Below are 23,494 nucleotides of genomic sequence, written 5' to 3'. Positions count from 1 at the left end.
ATAGGGGTCGAAAATGACTTTTTGACAAAAGATTATTTAGATTAAATAATCTGAACCAAGTTTGTGAATATGTCACAATGTTTTCGTACATATAAAGAGCTTCGAAATCCGAGTTATAACGAAGAAGTTATGACCCATCGAAGTTTCGCGACGGAACCGGCACGACACCGGGAAGCGTAAATACTGATTTTACGATGGAGGAATTTTTAGCCTTAGTGATCTAAACGAATGTCGTAGAATATGTTAAACTGAGAAAATCCATAAAAAGAACGCCCAAATCTGACTTCGTATGAAGAAGTTATGATTTTTCTAAGATTCGGCTTAGTAGTGCACGGCCCGAAACTCGAATTTTAGTTCGAGTGGTTTTTGGCTTACGTGACTTAAATGAGAGTTGAAGATCTCATTAATAGGAACTTAACAGTAAAAAGACAGACGAAAACAACGTCCGTATGAAGGAGTTACGAATTCTTCACGGTCATTTAACAGTCTAAACGCCTCGTAGTGTTAAATTTAAGATCGGTCGAGAATTAGCCGACGGAGTCAAAATGAAAGTTGTAGATATTATTTTTACCTACACCGCTACACGTCGATATAAATAACGTCAAAAACGGAGGTCGTATGTGAAAGTTACGGATTTTAGAAGTCGGAAGTGTGTTGTGCGAATATGGGTGATGTAGCACAATCTTGGCCATTGCTTTCTCCCCAAGTCTTGCCACTAGATGGTGACATGTGACACCAAGTTCAGCCATTTTCACCCTATAAATAGAACCTCACCCACCCTCATTTTCTTCACACCTTTCTCATTATTTCTTCCCTTTACCCTCTCTCTAGAACCTCTCTCTAGCCCCGAAACCCCCCGAAAAGCCTAGGGAACCTCCCTAGCACGAGGCGGAAGCCCCTGAGTGCTCGACGGCTCTGAGAAGAACTTTTCCGCACGGGAATGCGGCTCCAAGCAAAGTCTGGTTTTCTATAAAACCCGCTGTAAGTGAGCTACGCCTACGCTATTTTTAATATAGCTTTTATTTAATTATATTAACGTTATTAAGAACATATAATAAGTAATTGGGCTATTATTATGGCTTATATAAGTATTATTTAACGGTTATATAATATTAATAATAGTTAGACTATTAATTAGTCTCGGTGAATAATAGACTAAACTCTAGTGGTAATAATACTAGGTTTCGTCGAAGGAATTTTTTTTTTTAAGAAGTAAAGCGCTGTCTGAGTTCGGAATCACCACCTTTTCAAGTGAGTGCATAGTTACTTTCATTTTACACATAGATATGAAGTATTTTATATAAATTACGTGCTATGTGTGCATATTATTTGAGTATTTGTTGTCTATGCTAAATGAACGATTTTATACATGTTTTAAATGATTTAAATTGTATATGTATTTTATATCTACGATAATGTTGGGGTAAACATGGGTAGACATAATAGATGGAATATGAGTTGAATGATGAGTTGAGAGGTGTTATAGACCACGAGGTGAGGGTGAGAGGTGGACGATGTGAGAAGCCTTTTACCCAAATTACGGCCACGTCATTCAATAGAGTATGGATAACAAGCACGGACTATTCTAGACAGTCCAGTGGAACACTAGCAGGCTCGCAACCTGTATGTGTTGTGAACGATGTGTTCATCCGGTGTACTCTAAACCCTGGTGATCATGCAAACTTGATTCCTAAACCCTGGTGATCATGCAGACTTGATGCCTAAACCTTGGTGATCATGCAGACTTGATGCCTAAACCCTGGCGACTATGCAGACTTAGTGCCCGTTGTGTAAACCGTAGCAACGATGGACTTTGTGTCGATTCCTTAGGATGATCCTTAGGAATGAATGAACGAGGAATAGCTGATTCTTAGGGTAGATCCTTAAGATTAAAGAAGATAATGGGGATGGGTAATTAGGTTGATTGTTTGATTGTTTAAATATAATAATTATATTATTGTGGGTTGAAAACCCTATGTACTCACCCAGGTTTCCCAACCTGACCTACTCGGTTTATTTATATCACGGGTGTTGATATGAAGTCATATTACACTGAGAGATTAAAGAGATGTAGATCACTAGTGTAAATAAATGTAAGTTCTGTTTATGCTTATGTTTCTGTATTGACGATTACATCTCAAACGTTTTAAAATGAATAAAATACGTTTCTTCGAAAATATTTTGATAACGTATTTATCATATTTTTCTGGGAACAAATTCCGCAACATTTTTATGAAAAGAAGTACTCTGATTTTTATAAAGCATAAACAAAATCGGTCTTTTCTGACCGTGAAAATTGGGATGTCACATTATGCAAGTCAAATGAATCAAAAATATTATACGTATGACAAATTGGTTATCTGAATTTGAGTTTTTTTTCCAACATTGTGATCTTAAATAGATAGCTCTACTTGGTGATTGTAAGTTTTTTGAGTTTTGATAGGTTTACTAAAATGATTGTAATTCTTTTGGATTATGATCCATCTAATAAAGATGCAATTACAGTTTCTATTCTTAAGTTTGTCTTGAAAAGTAAATTGGTTGTCAAGTGCACACTATGCCCAATATGTGCTTATCATTAATTGGTCTTTTTGTTCTTATTATTTTTGTTGGAGCAATAACATTTTACTACAGAGTAAATCCCTTTTAGATCCTCTACAACCTTCACTCGCCCTCAAAATGCCATATGCGGATCTGGATCTTAGAAAGAACGACGTTCTGTGAATTTTCATAGCACTATCTCCCTTAATCTTCATTCTTCATTTTTTAAACATGCAAGGAATGGAATTTCCTTTTCTATTGTTCGAAGGCATGTTCAGGTTTGTGAATTTCACCGCTTCACTTAAATCTTCTTTCATGTAAGACTTAGTTTTGTCTAAGATACATAGAATATTTAATAATTTATCCATTTGGTGCTTTGTTTTCTTTATTTTTAGGATGATTATGCTTCTTGGTCTTCCAGGATGTGGATAAATCGCTTTGTTGAAAGCACTTTTAGGAACCTAAACAAATCTCTCATGATTTTGAACTTTGTGTAAGAATTTAATAGCATTGATTTTTTTCCCTAACAAACTCCCATGTATTGTTATTTCTTAATTGATATGCATTTTCATTTCAGGGAAAAACATGGGTCTTCTTTCACTAACAAGGACTCACATATATTTGACTTTTTAATGGTCAAAATCCTTATTTAGATATCATTGATTCTATATATACCTTGTATGCATGTTTGGATTTTAGTGATCTGGGTATTTGTGTAAGGAAGAGCCAAATACATGGATTCCATTTTCTTATTAGTTGCTTAAACCTTTTTTCCACGGAATGGAGTGGTGAGGTCTGGTGTAAAAGGAAGAGCTAAATACATGGTTTCTATTTATAGGTTTGTTCTATTTTCTAATGTTTTTGTGCATAAGCTTTGCATTTCTTACTTTTTGTTTGTTTATTTTAAGTCATGTATTCCAATATAGTGAAAAGTCATCTATTTTGTTTTGATTCTAAACTATTATTATTTTTCAAGTTATGTATCACAGATGCAGCCTATCTGATTGAAAAAATAAGAGGAGTTGCTTGTGCTTTTCTAGATATCATCTCTCTACAACAAGGTAAATCTTTCCTATGTTTTAACTTAAATGGGTCAAAAATACATGCAAACTAGGTGTTTTTGAATATGTTGTACACTATTGAAGGGTTCTGTCAATTTTTTTCTTTTTTGAAGATCTAATTATGAAGAAGGGCGGATTTGAGAAGATGCTTTTGAAGAGGTATGCAATTTTTTTTATAATTTTTTGTATAGCCAATTGGATTTCCAATATTTGTTTAGTCAGTTTGGTCAAAAGGAGGGATTAGATTGAATGTTTCTCTTATTATGCAAAACCTCATTTTAATGGTAATTTGTTCAAAAACCTTTTGAAATCTATTGAATTATCTTATCTACCGATTCACAACACTAACATTCCATGCCTAATAAGATTTAACATGAAAATTATCAAAGAACAAGAGAAGCTAGAAGTGTCACCCCATTGTGATTGTTCATGTTATCAGTAGACCATGATTGCTACTTGGTATTGTGTTGCCCGAAGTAGGATTTTGATCTTCGCATTAGAGAACCATTTAGTCACTCTTTTGATATTTATTTAGATGCATTTTTTTGTATTTGATTAATTATAAAAAAATCTCATAAAACAATGTTTGTATGTATGCCCTTTGCCTTTTTAACAACCATTACCCCATGTGATTTTAAATGACACAATGTTGTTCATATATGCGATTCCACAACAAAGTGAAAATTTTAGTTTTTAATTATTCATTCCCCTCCCCCCTCCCTCTTTTAAACTGTAGTCATTTCTTAATATTTTTATTATACATTTTTCTTAAAAGATGTTATACTTTCAATGTATGATCTATTTCTAATTAATTAACGAACAAAATGTGTGTGTACGGAACAATTACTACAACTCAATCATTATAGTGTGATGACGAAAAAAATAGGTTGTAGGCTTGTATCTTTAATCTTATAGAACGTCTTATCCTTCATTGTTATTTGTGTTTTAAAAACTCGAAAGATAATGATAAAACAATAAATAATTTAAATATATAATAAGCATCCAAATTAAGAGTCCATTCATGTATGTTTGACTATATCGTTAGTTGTGAAATTGTGATATCATTAAGAATTGGATGCATAAAAATTAGGTCACATACAACTTACCATAGAATCATGTATTAATTGATGTGATTTTTATTTTCGACCAAAAAGAAGCAAGAAACAAGAAATAAGAAACAAGAGGAAGATACGACTTACCAATAAATCAGGGATTAATTTTATTTATTTTGTTTTGAACAAGAATAACCAATAAATAAAAAGAAGACATACGGGTGTCAAGAGAAAAAAAAAATTAGGAATTTAGGGAAAAAAGTAATGAGATAAAATAAAAAAAAATAAAAACATCTTTAAAAATAAATATGCATTTTTTTTTCTTATTTAGCCCAAAAGATGATATGTAATGATTAAATAAAAACAACAACCCATTTATATTTGTCTATTAAGTGGTATCACTAAACTCAACATTCTACTATAAAAATTCATTATCTTTGTTACAGTACTCAAATTTTCATAGTTTTAAACAAAATGGTATAGAAACGTTTTTCTTAATATTTTAATTTCTAAAAAGTATTAATATTTTAATTCAATTTTTTCATTTTCTGTAACTACAACATTTTTTTACTTATCATGAAAAAAACAAAATTCCTGCAAGACCATTGAAAATAAAATATTCGCATCACGTTGAATAAGGAGTGTTGTGCGATTAATAATGTATAGTCAACATGTGTTATAAAACATTTTTTTGTATTCTTATATAATTCTATTATTATTGTTTGAACGGCTTAAACATTTCAAATTCAGTGCCGGCTTTAGCGCTTTACCGGTTTTTTTTATCGGTTATTTAATATATCATGTCACAAATAACGCCGAAGTTGGATTCTATTGTCTTTGCCATGTATTTTTTTTGAAACATAACATTTTTGTAAACAAAATATATCATCGAAATAAATTATTCGCCCTGCCGTTTTGCGCGGGTCCACCACTATATATATATATATATATATATATATATATATATATATATATATATATATATATATATATATATATATATATATATATATATATATATATATATATATATATATATATATATATATATATATAGGAATAGGATTAGATAAGAACACCAAAAATATTGAGAACGCGAGAACAAAGTATATATTCATTTGTGATTCCAAATATTCATTTGTAGAGAAATGATAAATTTTTACGCCTTTAATTTCAATGGAAGAGAAAAAAACATGTTCATGTTGATTGTGCGTAAAAAAAAATTATTTCCCCACAAATGAATACATGTAGTCACATATGAATACATTTGTTCTCCCGTTCTCAACTTTTTATGTGTTCTCATTTGATCATTTTCTATATATATACATACATATACATATATATATATATATATATATATATATATATATATATATATATATATATATATATATATATATATATATATATTCCTAAGTGACGTCATATATATTATTTATAGTTTAATAACACTTAAAATTTTAGAATTTCTTATATTTTAGACATGGATCACAATAAAACAAAAGGTAAATTATATATTTATTTTCAAATGTCATGCCTTTTATATAATTTTTTTTATTAATTGTTACTATAAATAAAATATTGAAACTTTGTATTTATATTAATTGATATTTTTTAAAAAAAGTTGGTAGGTAAAAACATCACCACATCTTATTCATAGGTAAACTGTAGCAGAAATAATAAAATCTTACGTGACACCTATGTGACATACACCATTTAGCCTTAATCGAGGTAAACTATTCACCGTGCCACATTTTATGTCTACATGTACTTGAACTTTTTAACTAGAAATATTGCCTAGTTTTACTTTCATTGGGTTGAAGGGTGTTGTGAACTCTTTACCGCCGGGAAGCCAATGTGTCACCTCCGTCGCACCTTTACCGGTGGTGAACACCTCACAATGATATTATTATCAGCGGCATACTACTGGCGGAGAATTTCCACCACTCACTCTCTTCCTTTGCCGTTCAACTTGACCCACTTTCTTTGTTTCTTTTGCCGGTTGTAAACATAATATACCACACCTCAAGCTTTTTTAAAAATTGTCAAATTGGTAAAGATGTCTCCATCATCTTAGGTGGTCAATGGTAAAAACGACACCGTTTAGTTTAATAAATTAAAACAACGATGGCAGTAATGAGACTATTTCATCGAATTAAATTAATGGTGTCGTCGTATCGCGTGGGTACGCTACTAGTATATATATATATATATATATATATATATATATATATATATATATATATATATATATATATATATATATGGCGTAGGTTTTATATATTAAATTTGTCTTTGCCATTAGGTGTTCATGCTAGAGCAAAAACTTTTCACAATCTAGATGGGAAAGACTGAGACTAATCAAAATGCATCCAATACATTATTATTGATACCAAAAGAAATTACAATGATTTCGCATCTAACGAGTACGTACGAGACGTTAGGAATATGCTGCCATGGGGTTGCTAAATTAAGTTGGTGTTATCGATCATATCAAAATCACAGTTAAGAACTAGTAATTAACAATGGAGACAGGTTTTCCGTGAGCAAGTATTGGAACCATTCTGTGATTAGCCAGACCAACAGTTTCATCCATATTGACGTCCTTTGGCATTACACCCTGAGGTAGCGACCAATCAAATTTCGATAGAACAGTAGCCAGAACCTTCTCATTGATGGCCATGGCAAATACCCTTCCAGGGCAACTCCTTCGTCCAGCACCAAACGTGAGTAACTCGTAATTGTGCCTTACGAAATCAATAGACGACTCCAAGAACCTCTCTGGAAGAAACGTTTCAGCATTCTCCCACACTTTAGGATCCCTCATAATTGCATAAACATTCACGTATACCCTCGTTCCTTCGGCAATATCATACCCCATAACCTTCACATCATGTCGTGCGACTCGAGGTGGTAGAATGGGAAGGGGAGGATGGAGGCGGGTGGTTTCCATTATCACAGCTTTAAGATACCTCATCTGGTCAAGATCTTCATCGCTTATATCTTTCTTTCCTTTAAGAACCATCCTTACCTCATCCTGGACTTTCTTCAGGGTATCCGGATGTAACAGAAGCTCGGTCATTGCCCATTCGAGTACCGAAGATGATGTATCTGTACCAGCAACGTATGCATCCTATGTAAAAAAAAATAATGCAAACGATTATCCAATTATTATCTTATTATATGAATGATGAAAGATGGAGAGAGGGAGAAAGTTGCATGTATACCAAGAGGAGTGCTTTGATGACGTCTGCATCGATGGTGATGCCATTAATATCTTCCTTCTGAACCTTGAGCAGTCCTTCAATGAAGGTTTCCACGCCATCCTCACCAATTCGATCAGGGTTGTTGCTTAACTTGGTTATGGTTTCATCCACCACGCCTTGCAGGAACTCATCGAAATCTGCTGCGACTCTATCAACTTTAGCAGTGAGACCTCTAAGACGATCAACCACAGCAAGCTGAGGAATCGAGTCCTCAAAATAAAAGCTACCCAACACCTCCGAGAACTCTTGCAAGATCTTCTTGAATTTCTTCCCAATCTCCCCTTCATTATACGTCCTCCCAAACGTCACCATACAAGTAACATCGTTTGTAAGTGAGCTAAATAAGTCGCTCAAGTCGGCAGGATTGTTAGACAAGTAACACTGGGTTATCTTATCTACACAATCGGCAATTACCTTCTCCCTCAACCCATTAAAAGATTGGACCTTTTTGTTACTTAGAAGCTGGAGAGTAAGAATGCTCTTTGCTTGCCTCCAGTATTCGCCATAAGGAGCCACTGTGATTTCCTTGAGATTGTAGGAGATCGTCCTGAACATCCTTGTGTTGGGTCTGCTGGCAAATGCTATATCATGTGTTTTCATGATTTCATGAGCTGCTTCAGTTGACGAGACCACAAGGCTTGGGACTGAGCCGATGTAGAGGAGCATGAGTGAGTCACCATAACGTCTGGACAGAGATAAAAAGGAGTGGTGGACGAGTGCACCAAGCTGGTAGAGGTTGCCGATAACCGGCAACCATGGTGGTGATGGTGGTAGTTTCTTGGAGCATGCGGATGGAGACTTGTACCATCTGAACAGTAGAAATGCCGCCCCAAAAAACAACGGCGATGTGTAGATCGGCAGCTGCTCTAAGAAACTCGACATCATGTGTAAATAATTTAGATATATGCCGCGGAATGAATTCAGTAGTGTCACGGTGACTTGTTTTATAGAAGAAGTCCTCGAGTCAGTTGGGTTCTTAACCCGGTGTAGTCTAGTTGTTAAAAAAACGTTTAAAAAAAAAACGGGCCCCCAAGAGGCCAATTTGGGACCATCCACATCGAGAAAGTTGAAAAAATGATTTTTAAGCTTTCCCCATTTGGACAATATTAATTGCATGCACATGTTTGCTGGTCTATATGTAATATCTACAATCACGTAAATAAAGTAGTTGCGAGTTTCAACATGACACATAGATAATTTTCTTATCCAAATTTTCATCTATTTATGATATAATTCACGATTTTAATTAGCGATCACAATATAATAAGACAAACAGTCAACAAGTTGCGGCCGTTAAATGTTTTTGTATATAAAACTAATTGTTTTAAAGAGTAAGTTCATAGATCTAAATGACATAACAATGTTATACATGATCTCTTGTACTTTATTAAGAAAGTTTTATCGCATCCGATGTGAGAACCTATTTATAATACTATTAATTAATAATTCCATTATGCACAATATTTTTATTCTATTGGACCGAACCCACCGATCATCCGCCAACCGGCCACCGCTTTTTTGTTTCTGGATATTTCTATGTTCTCCGGTTTACATCTTCTCCATTTACTTTCAACTGTAAAGTAGTTCGCCGATATGTCTTTTGCACTACCAACAATAGCCTCTGATGATTGATGAACAATCTGTGCCCAACGATGGCGCTCTTCGCCTTGTATCTTAGGTTTGTTTCTAACGCCTTCATCCAAATCGTCTTCATCTGAATCTTTCTTTTCTAACTTTGATTTCATTCTTTCCCCACAACTGTCAGCAGGAATCGATGGGAACTCGGGTTCGATTGAGGGGCCAAAGACATACTACAGGTATGTATCCATCCGTATTTCCTTTCGATTTCAATTTCTAAATTTGATTTTATGATCGATTTTGACCTAATTTTCATCATGTTGCCATAGAACTGCAATAATTGTTTGCTCCTCAATCCTTGATACCTCTTAGCGATTTCTGGTGCATACGCCCATCGAGTTTTGTGTCTATTGCTTCATTCATTTTTTTTTTCATTTACCTTTGTAAAATCATCATCAACTGATGACAAACCAGTTGCACTTCACATATTCGATGGAATGCCTCAATGAGACATACGACTTTATTTTTCGAAAAAACTAAGTTTCCTGGCCCAACATTAAGTGGTTTGTAAGGGATTTTTACTACATAAAAACTGAGAAATGTTTTTTTTTTATTTATTTTTATTTTTTATTTTCACTCAACCAAAGGACTTCATTATCTTTCTTATTTTTTCCTTTCAAATGGTTGTAAGTGTGACATCCCGAAATTTAGGTCAAAGACTATGAACGGTCAAGCTCACAATAAGTCTCTTTGTAATTTGAATCATTGAGTTTTGGTGAATCTAATATAAAATAAATGAGTTATTTCAACTATTTTAAGATACCAGATGATATTTTACTTCCAAATGTGTAAATTGATAAACCAATTAAACAGCTCAAATTGCAACCATATGAATGCGTCTGAAAAACTGAAAAATTGTGTTAAGTAGTTGTGGGCAATAGAAACATTCTAGTCTCGTAGTACATGTTTCCATAATTCTAAAAATATAAAAACCATCCAAAACAGAGTTCATATACAAAAGATACGACCGTTTTATGAATCCAAAAACCAGTATAATACTGATTTCTTAAAAACCCTTAAAACTGTTTCGATCAGTTAAGGAACTTGCACACATCAAATAGAGATTCCGAAAACATTTTTGGACTCAGACTATATGTTAATATTTAATTTCATATTTGAAATATTTTTGGATAAAAATGTTTATAAATGTTGAGAAATCAAACATTTTAATATTTATTAATCACGAAACTTTAAACTATTGATTTAAACCTGATTTTAATTATTGCCAATCCATCAAACGTGATTTTTAATAATTTAGATAACATTATATTTTCATCTACGGATATAACCATTTATGTCGAAGCATAATTAACAAAATGTGATCAGCATAACTAACAAAATATGGTCGGCTATAGATAGATTATTATAAATTTTATAATACATATATTAAATTAACTATAGCATAAGATACATGACATAAACCAATTGGTACCATAATTTATATAGTTTCATCCAAAGATTCAATTATGTATTTTTATAGTTTCATCCAAAGATTCAATTATGTATTTTTTTAATAATACATGCCTTCATACACAAAATACACATGAAAATTTATTAATTACAAATTACAAATTACACACACATTATCTTCGGTAATCAAACAATTAGTACAAAATATTAAAAATGAAACTTATACTCTAATCTTAAATATCCTACAAAATAAGATAAACTTGCAAAGTACTCAACTCTTTTGCATACTTACTCAACTATTGTACAAATTGCTTCTAAGTTTTAACTTTTACAAAATCATACGCCAAGGATCTCTTTCTTCTGTGTCCTTCGGTTGCTGCTAAGGACTCATCCAAGAGGGCAACCACCCTCTTTCGATCTTTCTTCTTTCCCACGGGTTTCACAGTAACACCCAAAACACCCTAAAGGTTTTGTTCTTCTACTCCTTCACTTCCCTGTCAAATGAACCAACCGAACACACCATCGATATCTATCCAAACAAAAACAAACCATAGCAAACAAACACCCCGAGATTATTGTAATCTGTCATCCTTCCCTGCGATCAGAACCATCCCAAAACACCCACTTAGGTTCTACCCACTACTGTGAAACAATCAAAGAAAAATAGAAGAAGCAAACCTGTTATGATCGAGCAAACAGTGGAAGGGAGGCACCGAGGATCAGCTATCCCCTCCATCCCTCTTTTCCCGTCGACCTTCACCACCAAACTCCACCACCGGAGATGCTTCCCTCACGATTCCACCACCCAGAAACCCTTTTGTTTCTTCTTTTCCTCTCCCACTGATTTCCCAGCTCAAACCCAAACACTTCAACCGACTATTATCTAAAAAAAAATGAGAAGGGAGAAGGAAATATGTGAATGACGATCGAACCACCGAGAACCCTGAGCACCGGAATGACTCACAACAGGCAGTTAGAACGCTGTCTACTACCACCATCCACTTCGATATCTCCCCTCCTCACGCCCCCACAACCACCAACGATTCATCAACCGTTGACCACATGATTCCTTCGTTCCGTTCGTTCCCAATCAGACACGAAGACGAAGGCTGTTGAGGATCGTGTAACCCTCTCCACCTTGATCTTCGATTACCACAGCCGAACTCCTCCTCGTTTCCTTCGATTTGATGTTACCAGCGACGAGAAAGGACAGACGACCTCCCCTCGCGATCCGATCGGAGAATGTTGCCTGTGAGCCTCGTAATCCATTCAATCGCCATCACCCTGCTTCGTCGTTTCCTTGAGGATTACCCGATTGAATGAAACACGGGGTAAGCCCAGATACTTTTTGTAAATGAATCCACTTATGTGGATCGAACTTGGAGCCCCTATAAAACAAATGGGTTTTGATTTTTACCCGGTCAAGGGTCAAGGGTCAAACCAAGAACCAAACTTTCTTTAAAATAATCAGAATTGGTCCCTCCCTCAGAAAAACCTAATACATTAAGTCCTAAAACCCTAAAACAGTTTCAAATAAACATGTTTAACCCCTGTCTTGAGAATAGTTCTCAACATCAGTCCCTGAAGTATGATTTTGGCAAAATGAAACCCGTAGAGTTTATTTATTTAAAGAAAGATCACCATATACTTAATAATTAATACCAAACTACCATCTGGTCTATTAGGAAATACAAATATACTTGGTGATTCGTCTTCCGAACAAGGAATGCCACGTAACAAATCTCACGACAAGTTTCCCAAAGGAATCTGAATACCATATGAATCAACCTCACGCTTCAAGGGTGAGTGCTTACGGCCCCTTTTCAATATTATTTCGGGGGGGGGGGGGGGGGGGGGGGGGGAATACATGTGCCTATATATTTTGTTTATACAAATATATTACCTTTTTATGCGAAAAACCTAGTTTATAAAAATATTATCATTTAACAATTTACTATATTGTTACGAATAAACTAGTGTAAATTTTCGTATACATATTATGGTTATTTTATTGTAAAATAACCATTTCACACAACAAATACTACATACAATAAATACTACATGATACAAAGTTTTATGATTTTTATATTATGAAATTGTGTAGTATTTCAATGGTTCAAGATATTACTATACATGTATATTTATATGTTTATATGCATAAAGTTTATACATGTACATATGTTCATTAATTTGAAACATGCATTTTTAGTCTTATATGATATGTATACTACCAGTTTAAAGTATTTCAAAGTTTCAAGACTTCTATATATGAATACTTTTATGCATGGCTTTACACACATATACAAGTTCGTTATGTTGAAATACATATCTCTATAAAAGCGAGTAATTTATACTTTTATAAATACGTCAACCATACTCAGCTTTTACAAATGTTATACTTCGAAATTCATTATGCCCGGTACTTAACTATAATTAAGTTAGGGCTGAGAGTTATTCACAAACTTTTCGTTAATGGTTTTTGAGTGAGACGCTACTATTCATTAGCTGAGTTTAATTATTTAGCCTACCCCACACTGCTATAATCGTTAATCTTCGGAGCGAGGTACATATGTATAGATCTATATGGGGTCGACAACCCCACCTGCGGTTGCTAGCTACAACCTTCGACTGATTAATCGTAGCAGGTGATATGTGTCTACGATCGTTACTACGACGTCCAATGAAGCGTCGTAGGAAGGGGTACTTCTCGTCCATAGCTCGATTATAGAACTCACTAAAAACATTAACACGAATCTCTCTCTCTCTCTCACTCTTTCTCTTACTACAACCATAGGCTTGGTTGCCTTCAAGTACATTTTTATGTATGAAAATTACTTATACAATGCATTCATTTTGACTTTTAATGAAGTCACTACAAGTACATTTTAAGTAAGGAAATTACTTATACAAAACATTAATTTTGGCTTTCAATAAGTCATTACAAGTACATTTTTAAGTATGTAAGTTACTTATACAAAACATTCATTTTGACTTTCAAGGAGTTATTACAAGTAAATGTTAAAAACATGAATTTACTCATATCAAAATACATTCTTGGATTTTAAAGACACTTTGCAAATACTATTTTTAACTATTGTTATAGTTATACATACAAAGTTAATATTTTTTAGACTTATTAAAAGTATTACTGGGTTAGCAGAAAACCTGTGACACTCACCAACCTTTGTGTTGACTTTTAAAACTACATGTATACTCAGGAAAACACTAAGTAGACATTCAAGACAGATTGGATCACAGGTGATCAAGTTTATTTGTTTTTGTGTCATATGCCTACCTGTTAAGGCAATTAATGTATTATTATTATTATTATTATTATTATTATTATTATTATTATTGTTGTTATTATTGTTATTATTGTTATTATTATTATTATTATTATTATTATTATTATTATTATTATTATTATTATTATTATTATTATTATTATTATTATTATTATTATTATTATTATTATTATTATTATTATTATTATTATTATTATTATTATTATTATTATTATTATTATTATTATTATTATTATTATTATTATTATTATTATTATTATTATTATTATTATTATTATTATTATTATTATTATTATTATTATTATTATTATTATTATTATTATTATTATTATTATTATTATTATTATTATTATTATTATTATTATTATTATTATTATTATTATTATTATTATTATTATTATTATTATTATTATTATTATTATTATTATTATTATTATTATTATTATTATTATTATTATTATTATTATTATTATTATTATTATTATTATTATTATTATTATTATTATTATTATTATTATTATTATTATTATTATTATTATTATTATTATTATTATTATTATTATTATTATTATTATTATTATTATTATTATTATTATTATTATTATTATTATTATTATTATTATTATTATTATTATTATTATTATTATTATTATTATTATTATTATTATTATTATTATTATTATTATTATTATTATTATTATTATTATTATTATTATTATTATTATTATTATTATTATTATTATTATTATTATTATTATTATTATTATTATTATTATTATTATTATTATTATTATTATTATTATTATTATTATTATTATTATTATTATTATTATTATTATTATTATTATTATTATTATTATTATTATTATTATTATTATTATTATTATTATTATTATTATTATTATTATTATTATTATTATTATTATTATTATTATTATTATTATTATTATTATTATTATTATTATTATTATTATTATTATTATTATTATTATTATTATTATTATTATTATTATTATTATTATTATTATTATTATTATTATTATTATTATTATTATTATTATTATTATTATTATTATTATTATTATTATTATTATTATTATTATTATTATTATTATTATTATTATTATTATTATTATTATTATTATTATTATTATTATTATTATTATTATTATTATTATTATTATTATTATTATTATTATTATTATTATTATTATTTGTAAAAATATTGTATTCAAATATCAAGATGGAACATGAATGCTATTTTGTTTATTGTTGTACTTGTGCTATATATTCAATTTGTCTGTGATCCATGAACTTAGTCATACAGCCCGGTGTGTTCCGCCGCCTCGGTCGGGGGTGTGACAGTAAGTCTCTATATTTTGTCTGTATTTGCTTATACTTTTTGAGAAGATGCATAGGCAAGATGTCATTAAGTGTATATAGTTTCCTGTTAGCGTATTTTGGAGTTATAATCTTTTTGAAGTGTTGTAGCATATCTTTCTCACTGCTCCACTTGCTCCTATAAATACATCAATTTGTACTTTTTTTCTTTGATCATTCATTGGTTTGTTCTTCAGGTTTAAGTGGTTGGATCAAAACAATCTAAGCTTCATTTGAAGTTAGGCAAAAGTAGGTTCCATAGTATTTATAGTGGACGAAGCGAGCCAGTATCTAAAAACAAGGTTCACACCAGGTGAGTTTTTCTATAAGTTTTTTACATTCAAATCTCAATTATGTATCTAAACTTGAACCAACTCCTACTGATTTTAGACAGACTGCATCAAAATTCATTTTGGGATGCATTTGAAAAGTCATTTGAAGCAGCACTTGCTATAGCAAAGTCGAATGAATACATGGCCACGTACCTCCTTGCCCTTTCTTTACCTTTAATAAACGATCTTTTTTATCGCTTATTTTTTTGTGTTCGAAATCTTAATGACGATGGCTTCTGCTATGCAGGCAACCCATTTGATTAGAACACAACTCGAATGCACCAGCTGCTGCAGCAGGTATTTAATATTCTCAGGTATAATACCCTTTTCACTCCTTCAATTTAGGCAAGAACTAATTTCTAAATATAAGTATGTTCATATATATATTTTTTAATATTATTTGATTTTCACTTATCCAATGAAACTTGGTCCGAATCTTTTAGGTGGCACATGTTATAAGAGAAGAAAATATATGGGTTACACCTCTAATTTGTTCTTAATGTTGTCCTAAATACATAGAATAACATTATTGATTATAATTCATAATTTGAATAACATTTATGCATTTAAACTATGATTAGGAAACTTGAAAGAGCATTAGGTTCAATAAGTGATCTTAAATACAATTTTTAAGGGTGTAGTTTAATATTTCACTTTCTACATAACCTTTTTATTCTATCTTCATGTTAAAAAACTAAACTATAACTAAATGACAGGACATACCAATCTTCTTTTGAATCTACAGGCGTGATTTATAAGGAGATTTCTTAGTGGGGTTGTTGCATGTACTGCTATTAACAGGTATCATTACTCAACCCACTTATAATTAAGAGCTTCAAACCTAGATAATTTCTATATTAACATGGATTTTGTTTTTATCTCTAAATTGTTTGTAACTTTTACTAGTTCAGACAGTTTAATGTACTTTTGAAGTTTCTTTTACCAAAATAAGTATTTTTGTCAATTTTGAAGTTAAAAACGATTCTATCCAACTTAAACATTGATTTGTGAATTGGAATGGAGGTCTTTAATTTACCAATTGCTATTTGATGATTATTTTTAGAGCAGGAACAATTTTCTTATTTTATTTTGTAGTTTATTGTTATGCATTTTCATTCATTGGCAAAGTAGGATGCCTGAATGAGAAAATGGTCAGAATATGTTGATATGAAAAGCAGTTTAAAAGGTTCCATGATTATTTATCTGTATGTTAAACACCATGTTTACATTATTGGGTTAGATAATATTGACTAAACACCATAATGCATGGTATTTGGAATAAGTTATAAAAACGAGATAAAAGGGCAAAAATGTCAAAAATGGCCATTTTGCTTTTAATCTTTTATAAAGCTCATGTTTGGGCTAAATGCAATTTTTTGAAAGTCCATGATTTGGCTGAATGGAAGTATATACATTTTTTCGCTTTAACGAAGTATCTTTAAAATAGCAGGCACAAAATTATGTACTACCACTTGGAGATCTTCAGGAAAGTTGCCAAGTCCCGGGTGGTATATTGCTAAAGATTTATGTGGTGTTTATTTGGCAAAAGAGTAGTTTTCCCTTCCAAATAAATAAATAAATAAACTATGTCGCTTAATCTAAATCCGACCCCACCATGGCGGGGGCACTTTTCTAGTTTATATAAAATACAAAATCAATTCTAACGAAACCAAGAGAATGCTAATCAATATATACGTAGTAATGTGAGTAACTATACAAAACCTCATAATAATGCTATTATATATATCATATATAACTTGGTTGGTGTAAAACCCGTATACTATACGAGTTGATTGAAAACAAAGTTAAATATCAAGATGTAAACATTAAACATTTTTAAAGTAAATTTTGAAATAAATACAACCAAAATGAGGAAAAAATAAGTACACTTCAATCTATAAAAATAAAAATAAAACTCTTGATATATTTTAAATAATTGTGTTGAATATGAATGTGTAAATATTAAACATTTTTTAAAGTAACTTTCAAAATAAATACAAATGAAATGATGATAAGGGCATCCACAATGCATTGAACTCTATAGAGTTCAATGAAGTGCCACATCATCACTCACTATTCCATACAACTCTATTCATTATTATCACACAATGCATTAAACTCTACAAGTTCAATGAAACATATTGAAAAAAATATTTTTTTAAAGATTTAAAGACTTTCCTTTTTCCCATTAAAGAGTTCAATGTCCATTGAACTACAAATCCATTGAATGTCAAGTGACATTTCACAATGGTGGAGTTGTATCCATTGAATGACAAGTAAGCATGACACCTCATTCAACTCTTCCATTAAACTCCCCATTGTGGATGCTCTAAGCATGTAATCGAATCTTACTAATAAAAAAATTATTGACATTTTGTAAATAGTTTTTATGGATTAAAAAATTTCAAAGACCTCTTTAAATACAATATTAGATGTCAAATTGCTAACTTTACCGTCATTGTCTAAGATTTGAACTTTGGATAATATAACATGAAACTGCCCAAGAGTAAACACTGGTTGTCTCAAAAGCAATCTCACATTCAATAACAATTATCCGAAGGCGTCAAATACATTTTTGAAATAAACGTACGGTTTCCTATATTACTTCCGAAAATTATCCTTTGTTCTGTAACACACTTACCTAATGTTATAACTCATAGCCTCGTTCCATTACATAAACCACATTTCTGATCAATAATTCTTACTAACATAACTGGAACACCGAATTTTTATATTACTTTATGAATAGGCAAACCGGGCAGTTTAAGACCATTTTTAACATCAGTCGAGTATAAACCTTCATCCAAGTCATTGTGAACAAAATCTGAATGACAAAGACCATCTAAACGTAAGTATTCATTTTCAGCTCCAGGAAATAATAATAACATATGATCGTTTATTTCTAGAACGAACTCATTTTTTAGTGCAATGATTGCTCTTTCTTGAAAAAAACATTGGATTCTTGATATTTAGACGAATTGAATGATAGACAAATTCAATTAATGAACCAATACGATAAATAAATCAATAATAAGAAGATCATTCAAGATAACAATAATTGTCTCACCATCATTTAAACATGAACCTTTTACTCTTCTATATCCAAAATCCACTTTGTTGATATCCATATGATATATTTGGTTGAACATTTTGGTTGTCCCCGATAATATATGTAGAATCATTTGACGATTATAAATATTGCTACGACAACTTAATCTGCTATATAATAGTAACATTAATTAATAAGAAAAATGTGTTGGTTATGTGACATACAAAATGAAAAGATATAAATAATATTTCTATAAAACATGTTAAATAAAAAATGAGTGGCAGTCAAATTAAATTAAATTTTAGACGAATAATTACCAAATGACATGGTGGAAATATTTAACTTTGTTTTTAACGAACCTGTATAGTACACGTGTCTCACACCTAATAGATTGTGTGTGTATGTGTGTGTGTGTGTGTGTATATATACACACACATATATATAACGAACGGTTTAGTTGAGAAAAAAAAAGATTGAGAAAGTGAGAAAGATCATATTCATATATGAATGCGTATTTTCATATATGAATAAGCAGATACAGCTAGGTTCAAATGCGGATGAACATCTATTATGCAGACGTGTGGACAGTGCTATTTTGTGAGAATGACAGAAAATATGTTGTTTGATAAAATGAATACGTTCAATCTTACATAACTATTATCATGATCACACATTCTTACTAATTAAATCATCTATAAGGTTATTATAGACTTTTTTATTATTATTCCCATTCTGTCAAAATGTTGTCAGAATGTTTATTGAGTCGTATTCTGTCAGAATGAAAATGAGTGAAAAACTATTTGTGAGAACAAAAATAAATAAGAATTAGTGAGAATGCATGAAGATGACGATATTCTTGTAATGTTGAACGTATTCATATTACTAAACAACTTATTCTCTTATTAATTCTCATAGAATCGCACTATCCACACGTTCGCACAATAATTGTCCATCCACATTATAACCTAGCCCTAAGCATATATATTCATATATGAATATAAAAGATTCTCACTTTCTCAACCTTTTTTTCTATATTAAACCTACCAATATATATATATATATATATATATATATATATATATATATATATATATATATATATATATATATATATATATATATATATATATATATATATAGACACACACACACACACACACAGATAGAGACAGAGAGTTAGGTTCATATATAAACCATAATTATTGTTCTAACAGCCTAAAAATTTGAGTAAAATTTTTCGTTTAATAATTAGAAATCACTACCATATTTGCCTTTCCGTAAATTCCATTACATAAATTCATGTCCAAAAGATCCGAATAACCAAAAAAATAAGTGCGGAAATACTGGAGAGTGCATGCTGAGCCATAAAGTCGGGCCATTGCCCTTAGAACCGGAAGTACGTGAAACACCCATCAAAATTGTAAGAAACCGCTTAGTGAGTTCCCAAAATAGCAAAAACGTATAACCACATAATGCCATTCAACAACATATATACATAAGGTTGTCATGGACTCCCTCCATGGTCTTCATTTGGAAAGTCGTGGGCTACCCCCATGGTCTTACATTCGAGGGCTATGGGCTCCACCCATGGTCTTACCAAGTGCCATGGGCTCTCTCCATGGTCTTCACATAAGTCAACACATTCATAATAACAAACCATAGCATGCTCAACTATCAAAATCTCATATCAAGTAATGGGTCGGCATTGGTGCCTTCGACCCATTGGTATAGTGAGAAGACTCACCCCAGTCTGCTAAAAACAATAGCTGCCTGACTATCAGTCCAAAATTCACTCTGAACAAATATACAAATAACCCTAATTAGGATTATGAAACAACTTAGATAAAGGCCCAACATCTCAGTCCAAGGCTGTAAAATCCCAAAATAAGGTATGCATCGATGACCATAACTTTAATTGCATTGTCAAGACTAGTCCTTATTTGAGAAAAGGTGGCAGTTGAGTACGTGTGGCGTATGCATGTGTACGCTCAGTGTACTCATGTGTTTGGTAAGAAAAAAGAGGCCACGTATTACGTGAGGGTGTGCTAGAGGGAACGTTGGGTGTACTAGGCTCAGAGTGAAAACCCTAATTGTCTTGTGTGTCCCTATTTAAGGAACATGATGGCCTCACTTACAACCACCTTTTCTAGCCTCTAACTCCCCTAAAATCCTAGATCCTGTTTCCATAGTTTGTGTGAGAATTTGTGGCTGATTGAGTGTTCTTGTAGAGTTCTTTTGTGAAGAAGGAGACTTGCAGGAAGAAGAGTTGGTGTCCAAGATTTTGGATTTGAGTTTCTCTATGGTTGGTGCATCATCCAGAGGTATCAAGCTCAAAGCTTTCTCAGTGTTTTGATTAGTTCATGTTTTGGTCCATTTTTAGGGTTTTATGTCCCAAGCTTGAAGCTTTATGAGTTTGGTGAACTCCATAGCATAATACTTGTCCTTTTAGGTGTTTATAGATGTTTGGATTTATAAAAATGAGATCTTGGTCGTCAAGATCTATCTATGTATGAGATATATTGAGATATATGGACCTTTATGTGTAAGATTAGTGTTTATGAGTTTTACACTTGTCCAACCATGCTAAGGCTTAAAGTCACCAACTTTAAGGAGTAATGGACCTTAATCAGCCCATATCTGTAGTGGTAGCAATTGTCTTAATGGATTAAGACCAAAAGAGTGAAAGGAGGAAGTCTGGGACGTACATCATGCGTACCCCAGTTACGTGCAGCGTAGTGCTTAGTCCACCCTAATGCATGCATGACCAGTTGTACGTTTAGCGTAGAGGGCTGTACGCCCAACATACACGCTGGGTGTTGAATTCCGTCGAATTTTAGGGTTTTGGTCAAGTTGTGGACTTTGGAGGCCATGGAGGGGTAAAATGGTATTTTACCCTTTTGAGGTTTAGTAGATAGACTTGGCCAACATCTTTGAAGGTTGTTAATATCAATTTTAATTAGAGGTATATGTGATATATGTTAAGCGGAGTCTAGACCGATAGTTTGGGTGTGGGATTTACTTTCTTTACTTCAAGATGTGAGTCTTCTCACTATACTTACCTTAGTGGTAATTTATGTGTAACCAGAGGGTCTTGTTCGTGTTACAAACCGGAGGGTCTTATTTGTGTTATTAACCGGAGGGTCTTATTTGCTTATACTGAGTTGTGTGTTATTATGCATCTTGTCTTTGTGACTTATGATGTTATATATATATATATATATATATATATATATATATATATATAAAGTTACGATCGGAGGGTCCATACCGAGACGTGAGACGGAAGGGTCTGCACTGAGGCACATGACCAGAGGGTCCTTATCGAGATATAGCCATGAGAGGCTAATTATTGGTCTATGTGGTATTTTTGGGAACCCACTAAGTTTCGTGCTTACAGTTTTTGTGAAAAAAAATTCAAGTACATCTCAGGATCGCGGGAAGGCGCCGACATGATTGTACACACCAACTTGATGATTTGTGTTTATGTGGATTTTGGGATATTTGATAAACAAATTCTGATGTTTTATGTTTGAGAAAAATTCAATTTGGCATGAGAAATGTTAAATTATGTTTTGTGTGAAACTTTTGAACAAAAACATTTGTTTGAAAATTTAGAGTGTTACAAGTTGGTATCAGAGCCTTGGTTTGATGGATTTTGATGTACTCTCGGGTATGTCTGTATTCAAACCGAGGAGTTGATAAATTAAAAAAAAAAGGATTTTTCTAAATGAGCAAATAACTTTTTAGAGGAAAGAGAGACAAAGCAGTATGTACAATCAGCCAGAGCCCGAGCGGTTATTTCCCAAAATACCCTAACATGAGTATATTATAAGATGAGTTACTTTAGAGCTATTAGTACTTCAATGTAGATGTTAGGCTAGATATTTTCAGGAATTTTGAGCTAGAGTTTCCTGATTCATGATGCCTTAGCCTAGGTGGTCGTTCTTGAACGACATTATTATTTCCATTTAGTATGTGTGTGGTGCTTAGTTGTACATGGCGAAGATCTTTATGAGACATATTAGAGTTGAGGAGTGATCTAGGAGGGGTATCTAGATGTTCAGCTTGGAAAGTTTACTGAGAGAGTAGTTAGATATCCATGAGGGATAGAGTACCTGTGAATTAGGATCCTAAGAGGAGGACTTGGGATGAATACGGGTTGGTGTGGAAGGTAGTATTGGGCCCGTACTACTGAAAACACCGGATCCGTACATGACTCAAGTAAAAATCTTAAGGTACTAAGGAGCATGTAGGGGTGTGTAAATGGGTGTGTGTGCTTTAGCCTGTTCCTGATGATTTCTGTCTTTGTGTTACAGAGAGAGACTATGGTGGTTACCTGAGGTTGATGCTCTAGTAACCCTGAGAGGGCGAGTACCAGTGGCGACGAGATCCGCAGGATTATTGCAGGTGAGCCGGCCGCATCTATCAGGGAGGCCATTCCGGAGATGTTCGGGTCTATT

At 31.9% G+C, this 23,494-nt stretch overlaps 1 protein-coding gene and 2 long non-coding RNA genes across 4 annotated transcripts; 1 reads left to right on the top strand and 2 right to left on the bottom strand.

Moving 5' to 3' along the window:
* Nucleotides 1-7,032: 7,032 nt before the first annotated feature.
* LOC145039058 (cytochrome P450 736A117-like) lies at nucleotides 7,033-8,837 on the bottom strand. Its single transcript, XM_078987197.1, has 2 exons — nucleotides 7,882-8,837; nucleotides 7,033-7,787 (listed from the first exon to the last, which is right to left on the bottom strand). The coding sequence occupies exons 1-2, from the start codon at nucleotides 8,803-8,805 to the stop codon at nucleotides 7,167-7,169; spliced, it is 1,545 nt and encodes a 514-aa protein (XP_078843323.1). The 5' UTR covers nucleotides 8,806-8,837; the 3' UTR covers nucleotides 7,033-7,166.
* Nucleotides 8,838-11,087: 2,250 nt separating this feature from the next.
* Nucleotides 11,088-11,787, bottom strand: LOC145043408 (uncharacterized). Its single transcript, XR_013681023.1, has 2 exons — nucleotides 11,647-11,787; nucleotides 11,088-11,563 (listed from the first exon to the last, which is right to left on the bottom strand). It is a non-coding gene; the product is annotated as an uncharacterized LOC145043408 (long non-coding RNA).
* A 406-nt stretch (nucleotides 11,788-12,193) lies between these two features.
* Nucleotides 12,194-17,231, top strand: LOC145043409 (uncharacterized). 2 transcript variants are annotated; one of them, XR_013681025.1, is made up of 6 exons: nucleotides 12,194-12,299; nucleotides 12,654-12,770; nucleotides 15,851-15,966; nucleotides 16,044-16,134; nucleotides 16,233-16,299; nucleotides 16,731-17,231. It is a non-coding gene; the product is annotated as an uncharacterized LOC145043409 (long non-coding RNA). The 2 variants fall into 2 exon arrangements; XR_013681024.1 differs by having other exon boundaries at nucleotides 16,702-17,231.
* The last annotated feature ends 6,263 nt before the right edge of the window (nucleotides 17,232-23,494 follow it).

This window comes from Lactuca saligna, chromosome 4, assembly GCF_052625555.1.
Source record: "Lactuca saligna cultivar CGN05327 chromosome 4, ASM5262555v1, whole genome shotgun sequence".
NCBI lineage: Eukaryota > Viridiplantae > Streptophyta > Magnoliopsida > Asterales > Asteraceae > Lactuca > Lactuca saligna.
This window is presented reverse-complemented; position numbering and strand designations above follow the sequence as displayed.